General features: G+C 40.9%; 1 protein-coding gene across 1 annotated transcript in view; it reads right to left on the bottom strand.

Moving 5' to 3' along the window:
- Positions 1 to 20,289, bottom strand: part of DHX33 (DEAH-box helicase 33) — a 380,923-nt gene that overhangs the window by 88,628 nt on the left and 272,006 nt on the right. The window contains exon 9 of the mRNA XM_044054042.1: positions 18,920 to 19,047. Coding sequence (XP_043909977.1) covers positions 18,920 to 19,047 — 128 coding nt within the window. The remainder of the gene's footprint in view (positions 1 to 18,919; positions 19,048 to 20,289) is intronic.

Genomic DNA, 20,289 nt, shown 5'->3' with positions numbered 1-20,289 from the left:
AACTGCAGTAAACAAAAGTTTAATGTCCAAGTGTTTGAAAAATAAGTATTAATTGCTGATGTAATAACTGGGGATATGAAAAGGAATGTAAGAGAGGAAATAGTGAAGTAAAGGAACAGTCTTGTATAAGAAGCATAGTAAATAACTGTAAAACTGCAAGTAAAAAAAATGTTGGGACTATCACACAAATGAAGCTGGTACACCAGACTGGTGAGCAACACAGGAGAAACCAATTATGTGGAAATGCTGTTAATATAAAAAAGTTGTGACATCAGTACTAGGTTGACATGCAATGTATTGGTGTGAGGGACACTGAAGGGGAAAAAAACAAAGCTTTAAAAGGTCCACGTCCAGAGCACACCTATACACAAGAAAGAGCCAAAAGGCAAGGATCTAGTGGGTGGGAATTGGAGGAGGGGTTTGAGTGCAGGCAAGTGCCAAACAGCACAATGTTCATCTTGGAGGGCAAGTCTGGAGGGAGGGTTACGCTGGATGGCACAAACTGGGAAAGCAAGGAAGGGTGGGCAAAAACAAAAAGGAAAAATACAGTTAATTATGTGGGACATTGGAGTTTCATCAAATACTATCAGAAGAAGGAGAATACAGAAAAGTTAGAGAGGACAGGGGGAGACATTTTTCTATTGTAAGAAACAAAACTGAAAATCAGAGATGAGTAGAAGACAGTGCGTTATTGCTAACAAAAGGAAAAATGGACAGCAAAGCTAGAGGCACCAATCATATTTCATAGAGGGCTTCAGACAACCATAGAAAAAGTGATAAAAAGTGGGATAGGTACATGGATCATCAGTCAGGGAAGAGTGGAAGTTGCATGTTGGACAACAGGAAACATATATGCACTAAACAGGAATGAAGAAGAATTCTACAACAATTTTTGGACACAGATGAAGTGACAGAATGGAGACAATGTGTGGTGAGGCTACATCATCATAACAAAAGAGAAGACAAGAACTAGCCTATGGAACGAAACAGAGAGGGTGGCTGAACATTCTCAAAACACTTTTTGGTACACGCAAGTAGGTTAAACAGGTTCTTAGGAAAGCAAAATCTAATGGAAATAGAAAATTTTCAAATAAAGAAGAGAGACATCAGATCATGCAGCCATGAGACTTAAGGTAAGTGTACAGGAAGAGAAAGCAATGAGAAGTAGGTGGAGGTGGGCTAGCTATAAATGGAAGGAGAAGAGGACAAGGAAACATTGTAAGGACTAATAAAGGAATCAATACGTGACACTGTGAAACACAGGGACAAACTGAAAGAACACTGGTGAGATTTCCTCTGCACTATTTATTGACCTTTCAAAAGCCTTCGAAATGGTCAACCATCACCTACTTACTGATATGCTAAAAGCCCTATCAATTGAGCCACAGGCATTACTTTGGTTTAAATCCTATTTAGAAAACAGACAGCAAGCAGTGCGCTGGGATAACAATCTATCTACACCCCTCCCTGTTAACATTGGAGTACTTCATGGCTCTATTTTAGGCCCTCTTCTCTTCTCTATTTTTATTAATGATCTAAATGCCAAAATTCCTCAAGCCACCTGCATACAATATGCAGATGACTCTACTTTAATATGTTCTAAGTCCATAACGTCACTCCAAACCCTCACACAAACAGTATTTAATGTTGTTGAAAATTGGTTCATGCAACACTGCCTCCTCCTAAACCCCAAAAAAATAAAATTACTGCTCTTTGCTCCTACCCAAAAGTCACCACAAATTCACTTCACAGTAACCTCTAACAATGGAACTAGGATATCTCCAGACACTTCAACCAGACTCCTAGGAATTACAATAGACCACAACCTCAGCTATAATAATCATATTAATACTACTATAAAATCTGTCAACAAAAAAAAAACTAGGCTCCCTTTACAGAATCAAACCCTTCCTTACACCATTAGCTAGATCCACTATTGCCCAGACCCACCTTATCTCTACCCTGTTCTATGCCTCTGCCATTTATACCAATCTAAAAATAACCTTAGCAAACTAGCAACCAGCTAGAACAACATTGCCAGATTTGCCACTGGTGCCCCATTTAGAACCCACCACTGCCACAACCTCAAACAACTAGGATGGTTAGAACTGCAGAACCAACTACTTTGTCAACAACTTACCATCACCCAAAAGATCCTCTATCACCCTAAGAATACACCAATCCTCACTAGTCTGATTACCCCATCCAAAAATCTTGCTGCACTACGCTCGGCTAATAAGCTCCTAGTTTCCACTATTAAATCGAACAACAAGGCTGGGGACTCACTATTCACCAACACAGTGGGCAAAACCTGGAACCAACTTCCAAATGAACTCTCAACTCTTTCTTCCACTCCGCTTTTCAAAAAATACCTTAAAGAATATCTTAAAACACACTGGCTATGTCCCTGCTCTAACCTGACTAATATCTCATTCCCCATCCTGCTCTCCCTATACTTCTCTGTTCTGTCAGTCTGACGCCTACCAGTGTTAACCAGTAAGCTAACCTCTAAATAGCATTTAACAAGATTTCCTTCCTAGAACTCTATGAGCTTACTTACTCTAAAAGTGCTAGCCCTCATCTACACTAGATGTAAACATGAGTTTTTACATCTGTAAAAAAAAAAAAAAAAAAAAAAAAAAAAATTAATACTTTTATATTACGTTTGTTTTCTGTATTAGATAGCCTAAGCCTTACTAAAGGACTCTGTATAAGTTTTTCATGTATAACCCTGTATCCGTTTTTTTTTTATATACAATCTAAATAATGTACTGCAATTCATGTTACTACTGCATTTAATTGTATGTTATGTCACTGCCTACGCTTGGAGATTTTCTCCCCAGGCCTGTACTGAAAATGGACATATATGCAGTTGTACTAGCCCGGTCAACAAATGTAAAATAAAAATAAATAAATAAATGTCACTGTAAAGGGAAAACTGATGAGGAAAGAAGAAAGAGCGATTAAGGAGTTGGGGGGGAAGAGACAGAAGTGGTACAGAATGATGCTGGAAGAAATAAAAGTAGAAGGGAAGCACTACAGATTAGAAAAAAAGCAACTGGAATGGAATTAGAGAGTAAAATTATTAGAGAAAGAAATTCAGCAGTGGTACTGTAGTGATTACTGCAGGATAGAGGGGGGGGGGCACAAGGGAAACACTTAACTGCAAGAAGCAGCAGTCAGACAGACAAGTACAGAGGATAAGGGGAGGAGACTGAGAATATTTAGAAAAGGACAAGCTAATCAGGAAAAATTCAAGGAACACTCTGAGATTTACAATCAATAGTAAGGGGCAGAAATCTCAGAATGGAACTGGGGAAATAATGTAGAGGGATATATACACCGATGACAAAGACAAGCTGAAAACAGAGGTGGCAATGGATAAGATAAGGAAAGTGATATAAAAGATGAAGGAGATGAAAGCTGGTGGGTCAGATGGGTTCCCTCTACAGTTCTACAAATGGGGAGGGGAGGAAATGTAGAAGGTCATAGAGGAGGAATGCAAGAGAATACAGGACTCGCACAATATAACAGAATATGAGTAAGACCAGGATAACCAAGATACCTAAAGGAGGAGGAGAAACAGAGACAGTGGGAATTACAGGCCAGTCACTTCAATGTAAATATCAAGATTTTAGCAAAGGTATTGGCAGGAAGACTGGATGCAGTATAGACAAAAACAATACAAAACAGGGCAAAATGGTTCTGTAAAGGGAGGGTAGGCAGGCAAAACTGATGGGACCTGCTAGAATTTATGCGCAGGGAGAATCTGAGTCAGGAAAGAAAGGGTGGGATTGTGTTCTTTGACCTGCAGAAAGCTTCTGATATGATGATATGGAAATTTCTATGGAGAACATTGAAGCAGGTAGGGAGAAATTTTCATACAATGGACACAGGCCATATACCAATACCCAGAAACTGAAGTAGTCAAAAATGGAAGAGTGTCTGAGGAGACAAGGATAGAGAGGGGACCAGACAGGCGAACCCACTATCCCCATGCCTGTTCATATTTGATTGAGATAATTAACAAGGCCAAACTTTTGAGGTCCCCCATTCATGACAATGGGAGAGGCCACATTGCAGGTAAGTGTGTGTGCTTGTACAAGTGTGCGGCAGAGTGTGTACGTCTGCCTGTGTGGTCGCAGTATGTGGGTTAGGTAGAAGGTCTGAAGTAGGTCTATTTGCATATGTGTGCATCATACATCTCAAGTGCATCTCATTACAAGGAATGTTCTTCAATTTGAGCCTTAAAAGTCCATACTCCTCATTGGTCAACATTGAAAGGATTAGCCACATATTCAGTTTTAAGAATTTTTTAAAGTGAGATTCATAGCAAGTAATACTGAATCACATTAATTCATCAAAATAATTTTTTATAAGCATAAAGTAACACATTTTAACCATCCTAGAAGCCTTCCTAATTAGAGTTGTTAGCAATCTTTCAGCAAGTGTTCCACAAGTTGCCCCACTTGTTCCACACTATGAGAGAGTGTATTCCATATTCTGGAGATTGAAGGTCGACAGCTATGCAGTCTGTGAGTTTATTCACGAATATGGGTGGGGGTGTATAATGTTAATGAAATGTCTGCGTGTATGTACAGGGACATCTAAATGTTTGAATGTGCATGAAACTGTCTGCACATGTCTGACAGTGAATGAAGGGGGGTGCCTGTGCCAATGTGATGTATGGGCCAACAATGGTAACTACCACCACAAAAATCATTTAGCCCCGATGGTAATTAGGGGTGATTCAGAGGCATGCAAATTAGCCGATAATTAGGTCTTCCTTACTGTGGCTAAAGCTGACTTTGAATTGCATTTTGTGCTACTCTGTATACTGGCCTACTTGAGGTAGGCAGTTTATAAGAGCGTTTGGAGTTCTTTCTGAATCCCAGAGACTGTTGCCCACAGAGTGCTAAAGGAACTGCAAAAATAAGACTACTGTGCCATGTAGCCCGCCCATCCAAACAACTCATTGTACTGCAGTCTCTTGATTTCACCTGATTCTGAGACATTCTGACCACAGTGACCTACCTAAAATCACAGAATCTCATCACTACAAAACACTCTGCTAAATGCAAAAATATGCTATGGGATGGTAGGCAATGGAAGAAGATAATAATGGATAAAATGTCAATGCAGAGGATTAAGGTGAAAGAAAGCCGACATGTACACTTACCATAACAGTAGATGTTTGCATGATCACTGCTGCAGTAGCCATAGTAATATGGGTTATACCCTGCCCAGGATATAACAATGGATCAGCTTCCAAAGCTTCAGGGCACCTTCCACACATGCAGTCAACCAATCAGTCAGTCAAGCTTAAGCTGAGCTGACTAGAAAGACAGACTTGGGTGCAAAGTCCATCATAGCTTTTATGCCAACAGAGACAGGGAGGCTGAGCCCTGAAAGGGCAATGCTAGGAACAAAAATAGTATTTGCATCCTGGCATAATTGCCACACCAAAATAACATGGAGGATGGAGGGAGTGAGCAGCTACTGCAGCAGTGATCATTTGACCATCAACTGTTATGGTAAGTTTGCTTGCACATGTCTATACTTTGTTCATCATAATGATCACTGCTGTAGTAGTCTTAGCTATATGAATAGCTTCCTACATTTGGGAGGTGGAAGGGGAAGGGTTCAGGTGACCCTAGAGAATGGTCCTAGCAAAGCATGATCTAGACCTAGGGAAGGAATCAAACTTGCAATGCCTTGTAAATGTAAGTAGAGAGGACCAAGTTGCTGCTCCAAGAATACTTCTAGAATTCAAACCTTTCCAAAAACCCACAGATGAAGCCAAGGCCCTGGTACAGTGGTTTTTGACCCTGCCTGAATTCATTTTGTTGTGATGAGTATGAACATAATACCCTGAAACAACCATTTGGGAATAGTCTGTTTTGACATAGGTTGTCCCTTCTTACCTTCACAAGAAATGAACAACTGATCCAAAGATCTGAAAGATTTATTACTGTCAAAATAGTGCTCGATTTGCCTGTAGACATCTAAGGTATGGAGTATCCTCTCTCCCTCATTTTTAGGTTCAGCAAAGAAAACAGGGAGATGGATAGTTTGGCTTAAAGTAAACTTTGATACCACTTCAGGCATAAAATAAGGATTAGTTCTCAAAGAAACCCAGTCTCTGTGGAAAATTAGATAGGGTTGACTCACCATAAGACCTTGCAACTTGTATACTCTTCTTGCAGAGATCAGAGCAATCAGTAAAACAGTTTTCCATGTTAACAGCCTCAAGTCAGCCAGATTAGCTAGTTCAAATGGAGCAAGTGTTACCTTCTCCAACACAAAAATAAGATCCCAAGAACGGGCCACTGGTTTTCTTGGAGGCCTCTAATTCAAAACCCTTTTCAAAAGCATTTGAAAGTGGAGGATCCATGAGCAGACATGCTGAAATGACCAATAAATTAACCTTTGTGTAGGAGTAAGAAATAACATAAGACAGTAACTCACACAAATATTGTAAAACCAGATAACTAGCCCTGAATGGGTGCTGATTATGTTGCTGGCACCAACCAGAAAACATTTTCCCATCTAGTACTACAAGATTTTCAAGTAGCAGGCTTTCTTTCCTCCATTGGTACCTGATGCACATCTGCAGTAAACAAAAGGGAATTAAGACCCGATCATACAGGCAGTCAGTTGAAGTTGATTGGGGTCTGGGTGTATCAAACATCCTTGATCTTGCCTGAGTATATCCATTCTGTGAGGAACCCTGTGGTAATTGCCCCGGGCCTTTTCCAAAAAAGGAAGAACCATTGTTGCCTGAGCTTTAGAAGGGAGTCTCCACAATGATCTTGGGTGGCTCCTTCTGAATCTTCAGACATACCCCAGATATCAGTGAAAAGGGTGGAAAAACATACAGGAACATTCCTGTCCAAGGCCCTCTTGCACGGAATCCTGGAACATAATCTTATCAGCTGATTGTTCAGAGAAGACTCCCCACAGAAGGATCAAATCTTGGAAGACCCCCAATCTAGTTTCCATTCGTAAGGGTCTGCCCTTCTCCTGCTCAGCTTGTCTAAAACACAATTTTGATTCAATGCCTATAGAGAGTGAGATTATGTTGTGAACCTGTATCCAAAGCTAATACGGCTAGTCTGCAAAGGGGGTATGACCTGGTTCCCCTTTACTTTGTTGATGTACCAGATGACTGGTATTGTCTGTAACAACTTAAAGAGGTCGAGGGGACCAAAGATGATTCAGGTAACTGAGTGTCTTGATCAGGGCAAGCATCTCTTTTATATTTACATGCTTGCAACATCCCTGGTGTCCCACAATCTTTGCACTTTTATCCCTCCTACAACTGCTCCCCAAGCAAAGTATGAGGCATCTGTGGTAACTGACTGCTTTGGAGCAAGGAAAGAGAAGGGGAGACTTGGGTTTAGGGCCATTTGCTGTTTCTACCAAGTGATTTTTCCTCTGACAAATCCCAGCACTGGGATCTGAAAAGGCAAAGGATGTTGGTGCTGATACCAAAGAGACTTCAGATACTTCTGTATCTTTCCCATGTGGAGCCTTGCCAGGGCTATCATGAGAATCATATATGCCATGAGACCCAAAATCCTGAGGTATTCCCTTGTAGTCACCAAAGTTTGAGTGGAAAACCTTGGAAACCGATCTAAATATAGACCTATTTTTCCTGAGGGAGAAAACTTCTGTGGTGTCTAGCTGACAACCCAGGTACACCATCTTGTGGTGGAGTAAAAAAAAAAAAAAAAGAGAGAGAGAGTTTGAATGTTCTCTTGGAACCCCAGCTTGTGTAAGAGATTAAATTGGATTTAGATTGGAAGTAGACACTTTGTGAACACTCCTGTTGTAGTGGGTTATTCCAAAGAGTATGGCAGAAAACTGATAATGTGATCTAGACACACAAAACCTGAAGAAATGCCTGAAGGCTGGATAAAGTGGGATGTGATGAAAAGTATATTTAAATCTAGTTTTAACAGGAAACTTGAATGAGGAAGAAGAGGTAATAGGTTCATAGGTTCATACTAGGCTATCTGCCCTGGGGCAATTATAAGCCTAACCCGATTCTGTATGGCTTACGCCACCCCTTGATTTGAGTATACTGTGCCTTTTTAAGGTTTAGTTTACTGTGCCTGTCTAATAGTGACACGGGAGTAATCCCTGGGACAAACCTACGATCCCCCATCCACTTATCGAGATTCTTCTTGAAGAGATTCAGTGAGGTGCTCTGCCTCACATGAACTGGAATTCTATTCCAGAGCGAAGGGAGCCTCTGGGTTATGAACCTGTCCCTCCAGCAAGTTCTATTTATTTCTGTGCTGAGGTTCAAGTCCCTCGAGCGTGTGGCTCTAAGGGATTTAGATTTACTGAGGTGGAGCATGTCCATTAATTCTGGATTTGACATAGCTTTGTATGTCAGGCATAGATCGCCTCGAAGTAGGCGGTATGCAACTGAGTAGAGCTGGAGTTTTTTTAACGGAGCAGCATATGGCATCTGTTTGAGACCCTTGATCCTCTTGGTGAGATACTTTTGGGGTCTTTCTAATTGCTGCAGGTGTCGGGTAAGGTACATCCCAAAAGGGGCATTGTATTCTATGATGGGCCTGATGAGGGATGAATAAAGGCACGATTACCTCTCTTGATCTAGATGTGAAACCCTTCGTGATGAGGTGGGCTATGTAGAAGGTCTTTCTAACCACTTTGGCAATGTGGTTTTCAAAGGAGAGATTGCTATCAACTTGGGTCCCCAGGTCCCTAATAATTTTCTCTGTACTTAATGGGTTTCCGCCTATGTGGTAATTTGTTGGCACATTGTTTTTGCCAAAGGGTATGACTATACATTTTTTGGCATTTAGCTTTAAACCATGGTGCTGGCACCAGTTATCTGTCTCTGTGAGACCTTTTTGAAGGATGTTTGTGTCAGCTGGAGAGTTGATTATGGCCCAGTTTGCAGTCGCTCTGCGAACTTGGTGAGCCATAGTCCTCCCACGTTTGCCTGTACCTCGGAAAAGTATATACCGAACAAGAGTGGTCCCAGGACAGAACCCTGTGGGACACCACTTGTGACCGGTTTCGAGTCTGACATGGCTCCAGCAACTCTCACTCTGTGGGTTCTGTCTTTGAGCCAGTTTGCGACCCATCTTGTGACATAGGGGTTTATATTTAAGCTGGATAGCTTATCTATGATGCCCAAGTGGGGTATTGTGTCAAATGCCTTTGCAAGGTCCAGATAGGCTGTGTGGACTACCTTCCCTTCATCTATGGCTTTGGTGACTGTTTCAAAGAAGTCAACCAGGTTCAAAAGGCAGGATCTGCCCTTGACAAAGCCGAACTGGGTAGGATCTAGTGTCTGTAGGTCCCCAATGTCTTTGTTTACGAGCTCCATGATGATACTCTCCATAGCCTTGCAGACTACGCTAGTCAGGCTTATGGGGCGATAGTTTCCAGGGTCCGTAGAGGCTCCACCTTTGTGGAGTGGGACCACTGTTGCTGTACGCCATTCTGTGGGCACATATCCTGTAGTGAGGCTGAGATTGTATAGCTGTTTTATTTGAGGGATTAGTTCCTCTTGTAGTTCATGTATGATGCAACCTGGGACGCCATCTGGTCCCATGGAAGCAGTGTTTTTTGCTTTGGAGAGGGCAGCCTTCACCTGAGCATCTGAGATGTTTGGGAGGCAGCCCTCTGCCGGGATAGATACTTGCTCTTTTGGGGGGAGGGGGTGGAGAAGTTTGCACTGAACCTGTCTGCCAGGATATTGGCGATGTCTGTGGGTTCAGTGTATTTTTTGCCGTTTAGAATCAACTCAGAACAAGTCTGGGAGTTGCAGCCCAGGTTTCTAACATAACTGAAAAAAGCCTTATGATTGTCTTTGGTGTCCTGTGCAATTTTTCTCTCGAAGCTGGCCTTGGAGGATTTTATGAGGATCGTAATTTTTTGCTAGTACTGATCAGAGATGCCTTCCCTATTAGGGATTTTGCTCTATCATGTAGTAGCTTCCTCCTTCTGTTGTACAGTTTATTTATGGCAGGGTCCACCAGACTGGACGCCTGCCTTTGGATGATTGGGTCTTGGTTTTGTTTGGGATAGCATGATCCATGCATTCCTGGAGATGTCCGTAGAATGCATTTATATAGGATTCTGCAGTTTGGGCTGTAGTTTCCACTGGCCCTGGGGCCTTGAAGGATTCCACTTCGGTTTTGAGAAGTGAGAAGTTCGCTTTTGAGAAGTTTTTCACTGTGGTTTTCTGGGCTGGGGGTGGGGTCGGGATGTGGACATCCAGTGAAATTAATTTATGGTCTGATCTTACCAATGAGGGATATACTTCTGGTGTGGAGCATAGAGTCCCCATGTTGGTAATGATCAGGTCTAGTATGTTGTCCCCTCTTGTGGGAGTGGTGACTAGTTGTTCAATAACATTTGAGTTTATAATTTCCAGGAATCTTTGGGCTAAGGTGCTGGGGCTTGAGTAGTGCTTCCAGTCAATGTTTGGGTAGTTGAAGTCCCAATATAATGGTGTTCGGAGAGATCTTCATGTTCTCCAATGTTTTCAGGAAAGCCGAATGGGATTCCTGACTTTGAGAGGGTGGTCTGTAGGATGCTATAAACTGAAAAGCAGTCTTGCCCACTGTTAGTTGCACATGGATGGTCTCCGTTACTTGTGCAATGCCACTAACCTGGAGGTGTGGATATCCTTGATAAATATGGAAACTCCCCTCCTTTTGTGGTTCGGTCCGGGTTTTGGGGTCGAAAAGCATGATACGAGGTATAGTCTGGTAGTGCTGGGGTGCTCTCTGGAGCCTTGAACCAGGTTTCTGTCACTGCACAGATATCAATGTTCTCCATACTGAGGAGAGCTTCGAGTGCGTGCATCTTGAGGTTAAGACTTCTGGCGTTTAGCAGCATTACCCTTAGTTTCTTGTTCCTTGTGCTGTCTATGGGGTGGGTTTGATTTTGAGCCTTGCCTAAAAAAGGCACTATGGGGGTGGCAAGAGCCTTTGCCAATATCCGAAAACCCAGTGGTGACAGGTGCAAGCCGTCCCTAGCTAAGCAACGTGGCTTGTCGAGCATGTCATCCCAGGCTGACAGACACTGGATCCCCTTTGAATGACACCAAAATTTTAGCCAATTGTTAAAATCGATCATTTTGTCTTTGTACTGTGGCATCATTCTAGATGAGGGTAAGATGCTGCTCAAGGTCAGGGTCATATCAGCCTGGGCTACATGATCAGAGAGCTCCTCTATGTCTCTTTTCATGTAGTCCAGGGAGGTACGTCTCAGGTCATTCACACCAGCATGTACAATGACTGAGTCATATTTGTATTTGCTTTGGAGTGACCTGAGTGCTTGCGTTATGTGTCGGATCCTAGCACCCGACAGGCAGCTCACTGTGACCTTCTCTTTATTCAGCCTGGTGAGCGGGACGTCAGTGTGTCTGACAATAGAGTCACCTATAACAAGAGTATCAGGTGTGTTATTCAGCCTTAAGGGCTGTGGCTGCTTGGCACACTGACTTTGTGGGTTATGTGTTGTGTGTGTTTTGTTTTGAGGTAGCGTTTGCTTGGATGTCTGCTTTGGAGGTCTCTGTTGCTTAGGTAGATTTTTATTTAGAGCCACCGAGTATGCTTTTGTGTATTTATGTGTTTGGTTCGCTGATGTGGTGGGACTATGTGGTACTGGAATTGTGTTGTGTGAGGTTACCTTCTCCTCCTGACTGGTTACACCAGTTTTGAGATGAGAGAGCTCAGCCTCCAGTTTGGCTAAATAGTTGCATCTCTCACATATATTTGAACCTGTTTGGAGGAGGAGAGGGTTGTCCGTGTACATGAGACAGTTGTAACATTGCCTCAAAATTCCCAGATTCACCAGCTGGACTGGAGAGGAAACCATTGACTGACCTTTGGACATGCTAGAGTAATAGGGAAACTGAATTTAAGACGGACCAATAGAGGACAGGGTAATCGTAGAGAGTATAAGAGTAAGTAGTGCTTATGGTTTAATAGTGCTAACTTGTAGGATTACTTAATTGGACCAGTGAAGGGCCTTAGAATGAGAATATGGTGTTTAAATTGAGAGATAGAGCAGTTCTAAGGGAAAAAGTGAAGAGCAGACTTTGTGGAGCCAGGAATAGTTTAAACCTAATCAGGCGGCGCTGCCCATTGTTGCGCTATGCTCAAAACCGCGCAAAAGAGGGTTTTAAGAGACGAAGATGAAGGAGTTTTGGAATTGACCCAGAATGGCCAATAAAACTACAGTTTCAAGTCAGTAACCACTCCCACAGGGGCAGGCAGGCTGCTCAATGTTTTTCACTGCCACTGATCAACAGAGAGACTTTCCTTTAGCCCAAGCAAAAAATGGCCTCACAGAAACTTACAAACAGTTCAAGAACAGCAAGCCTGTAACTGAACTTTTTTAAATCTCAGAAAAGTGGGAAAAAAGCAAGATTTTTTTGTTTTTGTTTTTCAGAGATAGCAGAGGTTAACAAGTATCAACAAGTTATAACAGTGCAGTAAATGACCCCACACAAGAGTGCTAGGCCAAAGACAGATAAAATGCAAGTTTTGAGAAAAAAAACGATTTTAAAAATAAGTGCAAACAGGAAATTCAGGTTGTGAAGTGACATCATTTTGAACTTGGACATTATCACAGAGAGGTTTAGGAAAGAGAGATCCAGAAGTGGTCTCGAAGATTTACTTTGTTTGACACTAAAAACATCAGTGAATAAAAACCCTTCCCAATCTGGGAAGGTGGAACTCATTCGGTCACAACCTGAGGCAGCATGTATTGAAGGATAGGGGGGAATAAGAGAGTCTGATCTGGTGGACGAGGAATCACCCCCTGTAAAAGAGAAATTTCCACCCACTGCCATATATAACCTCGATGAATGATCTTCAGAACTCATTTGTCCTAAACTATCGGTTGCCAAAGAGAAAAGTGGAGATTCAGACTTTCTAGAAGAGAAAAGGGACTGCCAGGATAGTGTTCCTGGTTTTGCAGGGGTCCTGATTTATTTTTGAAACCCCTTTTGGCATTTCTTCTTAAAAGTCTGTTTACCCACATTTTGTCGAGACTTTTTTTTTTTTTTGCCAAAATTGGATGGGAGGTTAGAGAATCCCTTAGAAAACCTGGAAAAGGAGGGCTGACGAATCTTAATAGATTTCCTGTATCAACTTAACCCTTTCATCACACTTTTTCTTAACTTTTGCAGCAGACTGATCAAAAACTAAACATTTAGCCAAAAGAGAATTTAAAATCTCATTTTTCACATCTTCTGTGAGGTTCTAAAAATGCAGCTAGCAAACCTCCTCAAAACAGTACCAGTGGCCATAGCCCTGTAAGAAGTATCAACAGTCATGTACACACACACTGAACAATGACTTGTGACCTGTACGAGGGACAAAACTAAATTATGTAAAGCAAATTATTAAATTAAATTAAATTATTAAATTCATTAAAGCAAACAAAACAGTCCCCTCCACAAAGGCGGACCCTCCACAGAACTAAAAAATTACAGCCCCATAGCTATTCTCTCTCCACTCTCCAAAATACTAGAGAGATGCATACATTCTCAGGTCTCAGACTATCTCCTTACTAACAACCTCCTTTCCAATACTCATCATGGTTTCCGACCAAACCATAGCACCACCACTGCTTCCTAGACCTATCTAAAGCATTTGACATGGTCCCACACAAACAACTTATCTCTGTCCTCAATAACATATCCTCCTCACAATCAGTTACCATCTGGTTTCAGAGTTACCTGTCTGACCACCAACAATCCGTTGTATGGCAGAATGGCACATCTCCCCAACTACCTGTCTCCATAGGGGTTCCCCAAGGATCCATCCTTGGACCCCTAATCTTTTCTCTGTTTTCACCAATAATCTAGCCTCTGCCACCAAACATGGCACACTCATACAATACGCAGATGACTCAACCATCATCTGCTCAGCCCAGTCCCTACCCAAACTGCAAAAAGTCACACAGGAAGCCTTTTCCTTTGTTGAAACTTGGTTATCCGATGCCCAATTAATACTCAACCCAAATAAAACTAAACTAAACTACTCATCTTCCAACCCACCAAACATACTCAAAACAATCCTCACTTTAACATCACAGCAAAAGACAACACCACTATATACCCAATTGAACACACCAAATTGCTAGGAGTGGAAATAGGCAATAAACTAAAATTTGACATTCACATATCCATGACCATAAAAAGAGTCCACAAAAAACTAGGAGCGTTATACAGAAATAAGCAACTTCTCACCAAAGCAGCAAAGATTTCAATAGCAAATTCCCACCTCATCTTCACCCTACTTTATGCCTTTCCAATATATACCAACCTAAGGCAATGCGATCTAAACAAGCTAGAGACCTGCTACAACAAAATCGCCAAATTTCCAACAGGGGCATCCTACCGTAGTCACCACTGTCTCTCACTTGCTAAATTGGGCTGGCTTGAACTCCCTCACCTCCTTCAATGGTATCAACTCTCACTCGCCCACAAACTAGTAAACCATCCACTAAATGTCCCATCCCTCCAGAATCTACTCCAACCCTATCGCACCACCAGATCACTAAGATCCAGCAACAAAGATCACTTGCAGATCACTAAAGCCAATAACTCTGCTGGTGAAGCACTATTCTCTTGCACCATAGCCAAATTACGGAACTCCCTCCCACCCACAATTACCTCCATACCATCATGCACCCACTTCAAAACTTTACTAAAAGCGCACCTAAAAATATGCTGGCTATGCCCTTTCAACTCCCACTCTAATATCACCCACCCCATCCAACCACTACCTTTCTTTCCACTCCACTAACTACCTTGATTATAGCAAGCTCAGATGCTCATAAGCCTAGTACTTATTATACAGCAGGAACTTCTTATTGTAACATTTGTTAATGTCTGTTATGTACTTCACAGATAAAGATTCTAGTTGTCTACTGATGTACTATGTTCTTCATTTGTAAATATGTTGTAAGTAATTGCTATGTAAATTGTTAATCGCTATGTAATCCAATGTAACTACTGTCTGTTTATTTTAACTGTGGAGCTTTTCTCCCCGGGCCTCTGCTGAAAATGGACCTACGTCCAGTCGGACACTCCCGGTCAACAAATATAAATAATTAAATAAATAAATTCTTCATACTTTCACAATTAGGGAGCATAAACTTTAACATATGAGGATGACAATTCAAAATTCTGAAAAGTAAATTTGCAGAAGGTATGACTTTTTCTCATACTTATCAATAATACTTCCATTCTTGTTAGAAAGAGTAGGATTGGAATTACCCAAATGTTTAGAAGAGTAGGATTTCCTGAAGCTATAGATGCTGGGTCAGCTTTGGGATGAGTATATAAAAACTTAAAAGACTGAGGAACTTTATACATTACATCTGCCTTTTTAGGGACAGGAGGCCGACTATCAGCCAAATTGCAGGCAATGATGCACACATCCTCCACAGTTGACATAATTGGAGGAATGGGTGAAGATTCTGGAAATTCTCTCTGTTAACAACACATATAGTAATTTCTGAGGGACTGAGACACCTGGCACATTCCTGAAATAGTCTTAGAAAACGAGAAACCCCCACTGAGAAATCAGAAACTAAGCTCTCCTTTGAGTCTGAATCAGAAACTGAGCTCTCTTCTGAGCCTGAATCAGACAACTGAGGTGAAAACCCTGTAATGGCCTTTCATCTTCCTGTCCAGATTCAGAATCTTAAAGCTCTTTCTTTTACCAGAAGCTATTTTATAAGAAGGGTCAACAGCCTGAATTAAAGTCTGAGCCAGACCCAGTACTATTCCTGTATAATGAAATATGAGGAGTAGGTACACGTTTAGTTTCCAGTTTCTTTTTGATAGGAACAATGGGAGCCAACAATGTTAATAATGGCAACAGCAGCTTCCCCAGGGATGGGTACAACATTCTGACTAAACAGGGATGCCTTACCTGCTTCCACTCTCAGGACAGACAACAGTGTCTCCTCCTTGCCTACTGAAGGGATCCAACAGCCACAAAGGCCGTGTTTAACCTTTGTCCATAATGGCTGTAGATGCTACACCAGAGGGATCTGGGGTAAAGGATAAGTGGTCAGAGGAAAAAACTATGGCCAAAGCAGTTACCCGCCTGCAGCTGAGGCAAAGTGCTAGCCTGCTGTAGTGGCAAAGGCTGTTTGCTGAACCTTTTTTTTCTGTGGCTGGAAGGACCAACAGTAGGACTGCTAGTTTGTTCAATGGTCTCGCCAAAAAAATGGTGCCTCTTTCCCAGTGAAAACAAGCAGCAAAAGCAGGTAAAAATGTAGTCTTTAAAAGTCACTTTTTTCACATAAAAACACAGCAAAACACACTTTATTTTACTTTATGGAGCTGGCAAGGTATTTTAAACACAATTTCTCCACAAAATATTATGTTCAATTAATTTAACTTTTAGACTGACAGGAAAAAAGTTTGCTCCTGCTTTAAAGTACAGTTAAGTCCCGTGACGGTCTGTTAAGACAGAAAACTCCTAGCTTAAAAATAACTTTCCAAAACAGGAAAGTACAACAAAATAATATATTTTTTTTTAATGTGGAAGGTTTTTCCTCAAAGGGAACTTATATACCCTCCAAAGTAACAGTACAAGCTGACCACCAATTCTCAAAAGCCTGCAGTAGAGTGCTCTCTAACTGCAGAAAAATTTTTGAGAGTTTGGCACCCAAACCTTTCTTTTTCGTCAGCTCAGCTAGAGTCTACTTGATGTTTTGGGCATGTGGAATGTGCCATGAAGCTTTGTAAACTGGCTAGCTGTTATATCCTTGGCAGGATAAAATACATATAATCTAAGGATACTGTAGCAATGATCAATATGATGAACATTAATCATTCCAATCAGAATGCACTTGTCTACCAAAGGAAGTGACAGGTCTTAAAACATCATTACAAAAGTTGGCTTAAATGAAAAAGAAAGCTGCTCATAAAAATCAACTCTGTAACCCCCCCCCCCCCAAAAAAAAAAAAAAAGGCTAAACCATAAAACAATTTATAGTAGTTTTTCCAAGCAGATGCAGGACACTGCTCAATTACAAAATGATACTGGGGATTACAGACTTGGACGATCTCATTTTGTACACAGTTTGAAACTAAATCCTTCAAGCAACTGTAATTCACTTTTTATATTTTAATTTGTATCGTAAATGTTATAGTTGTAGTCTAATAATGTTTCTTATGTCTATTTTGACATACACAGTTAGGCCTTCATCAAACAGTGGTACGTGGCAGCTTGTAGCTACCCGATGAAAATGTAAGCTGTCAATGAAAACTTGCTTGTAGCCTTTAATCATTTTATTTTTACTAACTCCTCCCATACAACTTCTAGAGTTGCTGCTTATTCTTTTGCTGGAGATGGAAAAGTCTTATAGTGATCCTTACAATGGAAAGTCACATGACCTTGTGTGACCTTCAGCCAAAATGGGAGATGCAGCATCAAGCATGAATTTATACATACAGTAACTATTTTTATTTATCAATGATAAACAGCTTAAAACATTTTCTTGGCATCGTGTAAGGAAAAGCTGCATATTCACAGAGCTGATGTACTACTACTTCTTTCGGCTTTTCCTGGTTAGGGGTCGCCATAGTGGAACTATGTCTGCTAATGATTGGCAGTGGATTTTTACGGTGCCGAGGTGCCAGCCAACCTTTAACGAAGGCACGCCCATTCGCGCATGTCTTTCGAACGCCACTCGACCGCGGGGAGGACATGCAGACTCCACACAGAAGACCCACCAGCCAAGAATCGAACGGGAAAACCTCTTGCTGTGAGGCGACAACGCTACCGCTGCACCACTACAGAGCTGATTTACTACTGAAAGAGTTTAAATGTGTAAGCAAACAAAAAGACATCTTGCATTTCATAATGCTGCTCTGTAGTTCTCACTCGTATTATTACAGGTGCATGAATAGTGCATCCACCATTTCAACTCTGCTTGCCTACTTAAATAATGATATTGTAATTCTGTTTACATGGTGATAATTTAAGAAGCTATAACTGCACAAAGATGTAGTACAGAGGGCAAAGGGTGGTGTTTTATTTTTTTTTCTATACAATAGAAAATATAGGCCATTAATTACTGCAAATACAGAATGCAGTAATACATACAATACACAGCCCAGTACAAATCTTATTTATGTTTTATACATTTTTCTTGCTACCAGTGGTATTTCTCATCATTTTTAATGAGTCATTTCAGTGTTTTCAATGCAAACGCATCTGTTCTACCACTTTGTTCTCTCTCCTTCATTAAAGGCATATGCCTTAGCAATGGCTCTGCAGCAGACTTTTACTGAAAATGACATTTTAAGAAGCTGAGCACAAATGATGAAAAGTAGATACTACTGAAAATGTTCTGGTGGTAAAGCCCATTTCTCAGCAGACCGTCTCCAAGAAGTGGGGGGAGACTTGCTCTCATAGGAAAACATGCATAAATACCATGGGCTTCAAGTCAACATATTTTTTGTTAAACTCATGAAAATGAATTCAATAAGACTAATTTGTGACTCCTTGTGTATCCAGCAGTCTAAGTCCAGTATTTATGTACATCTGTTATTTTCTTATTCACTTCAACTGGATATATTCAAATATACAGTTTTAATTAATAACGGCACATAATCAATTATGCTTCCAGGAGAACCAAAAGTATTTTGTGTAGCCATTTATACACAAGAACACCTTTCAATGGATAGTTTGTTGCTCAGTGCGCCTGCCCCTTTTTCTGTCTTGCACTGTACATACAGGTAGTATGAAACAAGATGCGTTATACAACACTGAACACAAATTATCCTTCAATCCAACGCACAGCACTGAACACAAATTATCCTTAATCCAATACACTGCACTGAGCACAAATTATATTAAAAAGAAATATCAAAAAGCAACATTACTTTTGAGAACTTGGGTTCCAGTGGAAATGCTGCCATTTTACGTCCCAGGGCAGTGAGCAACAACTGTCCATCTTTACGATCCACAGCACCCAACAAATCAAGCTGATCAACTGCAGCCTGGATGGCATCTGTGCAATACATGAATAAAACAGGGAGAAATCACACACATAAATTAAAATATTTCAGAAAACACTCAATTTTAAGTTTGTACTAAAAAAGTGCCTTGCTGTCTGACAGCTACTTCTCTATTAAGCACATTAAAGTGGTTTCAGCAATCCTAACAGCCTGGTAAATGTACAGCAATGACAAGCAGCAGTATGTGTTCCTACTTGAAATCTTTTCGGGGGTGGGCGGGGGCACAATTTTTAAAAACAAGTACAGTACAATTCTATTACTGAGATACAATGCATTTGAATGAATAGGATAACTGAGTAAATAGAATGCTGTGTCTTTAGTAATGAAAATGTAATCAATTCTTATGCTGTTTTGACTGGTCTTGTTGTCATGGGATGATTATACAATAGTTAAGTGCATTTGATGTGTTTAAGCATTGAGAACATACCTCTCAACCTGGAAACATCAGAAATCTGGACAAAGGCCGATGAAAATTCCGTACAACTGGTCTAAAATCTGGACGTTGATTAAAATAAAATTTGCATACATAATTAGGTAACCCCACCCACCACAATCGAATTGTGGGATACCAACATAACCTCTTCAACACACTCCAGCCAGCCCTACTGCAGCCACTGTGTGCTAACAAAACTGTTTCACCACACTCCTCACTAATTCAACAACTTTAATATCATGCTTTTGCCATTATACTTCACATGCAAACTACATGCCTAGCTCTGGAATTTGGCACACTGCTATACTACGTTCTTGTTTTCCCATTCCACCAAAGTACAATCAGTGACACACACTTTTTTTTCAACAGTTAACATATCCTCCTTAATATGTTGTTTTACAGTTCCACAGGGTTGCTTACTCTGATAAAAATTTATGGAAGTCCAGCGTAGACACATTTTGCTGCATATTTCAACAGAATACACAAAGGAAACAACCGGAGTAAACCCGCACAGCGAATATGCGAGACACTGAGCAAGAATACATACATAACAAGGTAGATCTTGCACTTAAGACACTGGTTTCATACTATTATTTGTAGGGAATTTTTAATCTAAAATAATGCCAGTACAAAGATGATTCCTGGACACGTCAATGACAAACACAGACTTGTAAAAGAGTATAGCCAATAAAATTCCTGCATAGCAGCTCATCTTGAGTCACTACTGGCTAGATTGCAATTATTTAAAACTTGAAATCAAATGGCCTTCAGGTCAAGCTGGTAATGAAATAACCAAGTCAGT

Source organism: Protopterus annectens, chromosome 13.part0, assembly GCF_019279795.1.
Source record: "Protopterus annectens isolate FY-2018-M chromosome 13.part0, PAN1.0, whole genome shotgun sequence".
In the NCBI taxonomy this organism is placed as follows: Eukaryota; Metazoa; Chordata; order Ceratodontiformes; family Protopteridae; genus Protopterus; species Protopterus annectens.
Note: the sequence above shows the minus strand (reverse complement) of the source record. Positions and strands in the feature narration are given on the sequence as shown.